This window comes from Aplysia californica, unplaced genomic scaffold (assembly GCF_000002075.1).
Source record: "Aplysia californica isolate F4 #8 unplaced genomic scaffold, AplCal3.0 scaffold01274, whole genome shotgun sequence".
Taxonomy (NCBI): Eukaryota; Metazoa; Mollusca; class Gastropoda; order Aplysiida; family Aplysiidae; genus Aplysia; species Aplysia californica.
In genome coordinates this window covers 95341-96766 of record NW_004798544.1, presented here as the reverse complement: position 1 = coordinate 96766, position 1426 = coordinate 95341, and the positions used below count along the sequence as shown (strand labels likewise).

Here is a 1426-nt window from a genome sequence, read left to right as displayed (position 1 = left end):
GTTTTACTTGTTGTTGTTTTAGTTGTTTGTTTGTTTGTTTGTTTGTTTGTTTGTTTGCTTGTTGGTTTTGTTTGGGGGGAGGAGATGGAATGGGTTGGGTTTTGTTGTTGTAGTTGTTTCTCTTTTTTATACTTGTTTTGTCGGGGGTGGAGGGGTAGTTTGTTTTATTTAGTTTGGGAAGTTTGTTTTGTTTGTGTTGTTTTTGGTTTTGTTTTTTGTTTGTTTGTGCTTGTTAGGGGTTTGGGGGGGTTGGGGGTGTCTTTTCTTTGCTGGAGAGGCAGGATAGCATCTGATAAAGCGTTTCTTTATTTCCCCACCATTTATTTTGCAACTGCTGTTACATGTAATATTATACTTTCATTGCAACCTCTGCTTTTCAGGAAAAGGCGTACCAGGAAGTGAAAAGAGTTGTGAAAGGGAAAACTCCGACCCAGGAAGAATTGAAGCAACTGGACTACCTGGATCAGGTGATTAACGAGACCCTCCGTCTCTTCCCACCCGCTCCTCTCGTCGACAGAAAAGCTCGAGAAACTCGCACCTACAACGGCGTAACTATCCCGGCAGGATCAAAAGTTATGTTCCCTTTTTGGCACTTAATGAGGGACCCGCGATATTGGGAAACCCCGAATACTTTCAACCCGGAGCATTTCAGCAAAGAGGCGAGAGAAAAGCGAGATCCTCTGGCTTTCACGCCATTCGGGCAGGGTCCGAGATTATGTCTGGGCATGCGCCTTGCTCTTCTTGAGCTAAAAATGGCGCTTGCACATCTGCTGCCCCGTGTGAAGGTCGTTTTGAACGATCGCACTGAGCCACGCCAAGGGAAAGAGGTGAAGATGACACCTCTTGGAGCCCCGACACCAGAAAAGCCGGTCCAGTTGGCGATTGAGTTGAGATCTGACGACGCGTGATGCATATCTGCTGGATACGAGTATTTTTGTTCTTGTTGTAGTACAGTCAAATTTGAAGGCAAACGGAGTCAAGGGTAGACTCAGAGCAACCGAGTTGGAGAACCTAAACAGATGGATGACGTGGAAAGATCAGGATAATATGGCTTTTTTTTTTAGAGTAGGCCTACATGATATGTATCTGAACAAAGGAATTAATGTAGAACCATGACCATCGATGTCTATCACAGATCTGGCTCTTGATGATAATGACAATCATATTTATGATCTTCTTGTTGAACAGTTAGTTAGGAAGTTACAAGAACCAAGAAGGAAAAAACCCTTAAAATGGACGTTTGAAATGGACAGTTTGACCAAAGAAAGGGAAGCCAAAAGATCGTGTCCTTTTGCTATGACTGATTTATTTTTTTAAAATAGTCATTCAACATGCCACTTGATGATGATGATGATGATGATGATGATGATGATGATGATGATGATGATGATGATGATGATGATGATGATGATGATGGTGATGATGG

At 42.6% G+C, this 1426-nt stretch overlaps 1 protein-coding gene across 1 annotated transcript in view; it reads left to right on the top strand.

The window, feature by feature from the left end:
• LOC101856857 (cytochrome P450 3A11) overlaps nt 1-1224 on the top strand; it is a 3673-nt gene extending 2449 nt beyond the window's left edge. The window contains exon 2 of the mRNA XM_005112444.2: nt 381-1224. Coding sequence (XP_005112501.2) covers nt 381-908 — 528 coding nt within the window. The 3' untranslated portion in view covers nt 909-1224. The remainder of the gene's footprint in view (nt 1-380) is intronic.
• The last annotated feature ends 202 nt before the right edge of the window (nt 1225-1426 follow it).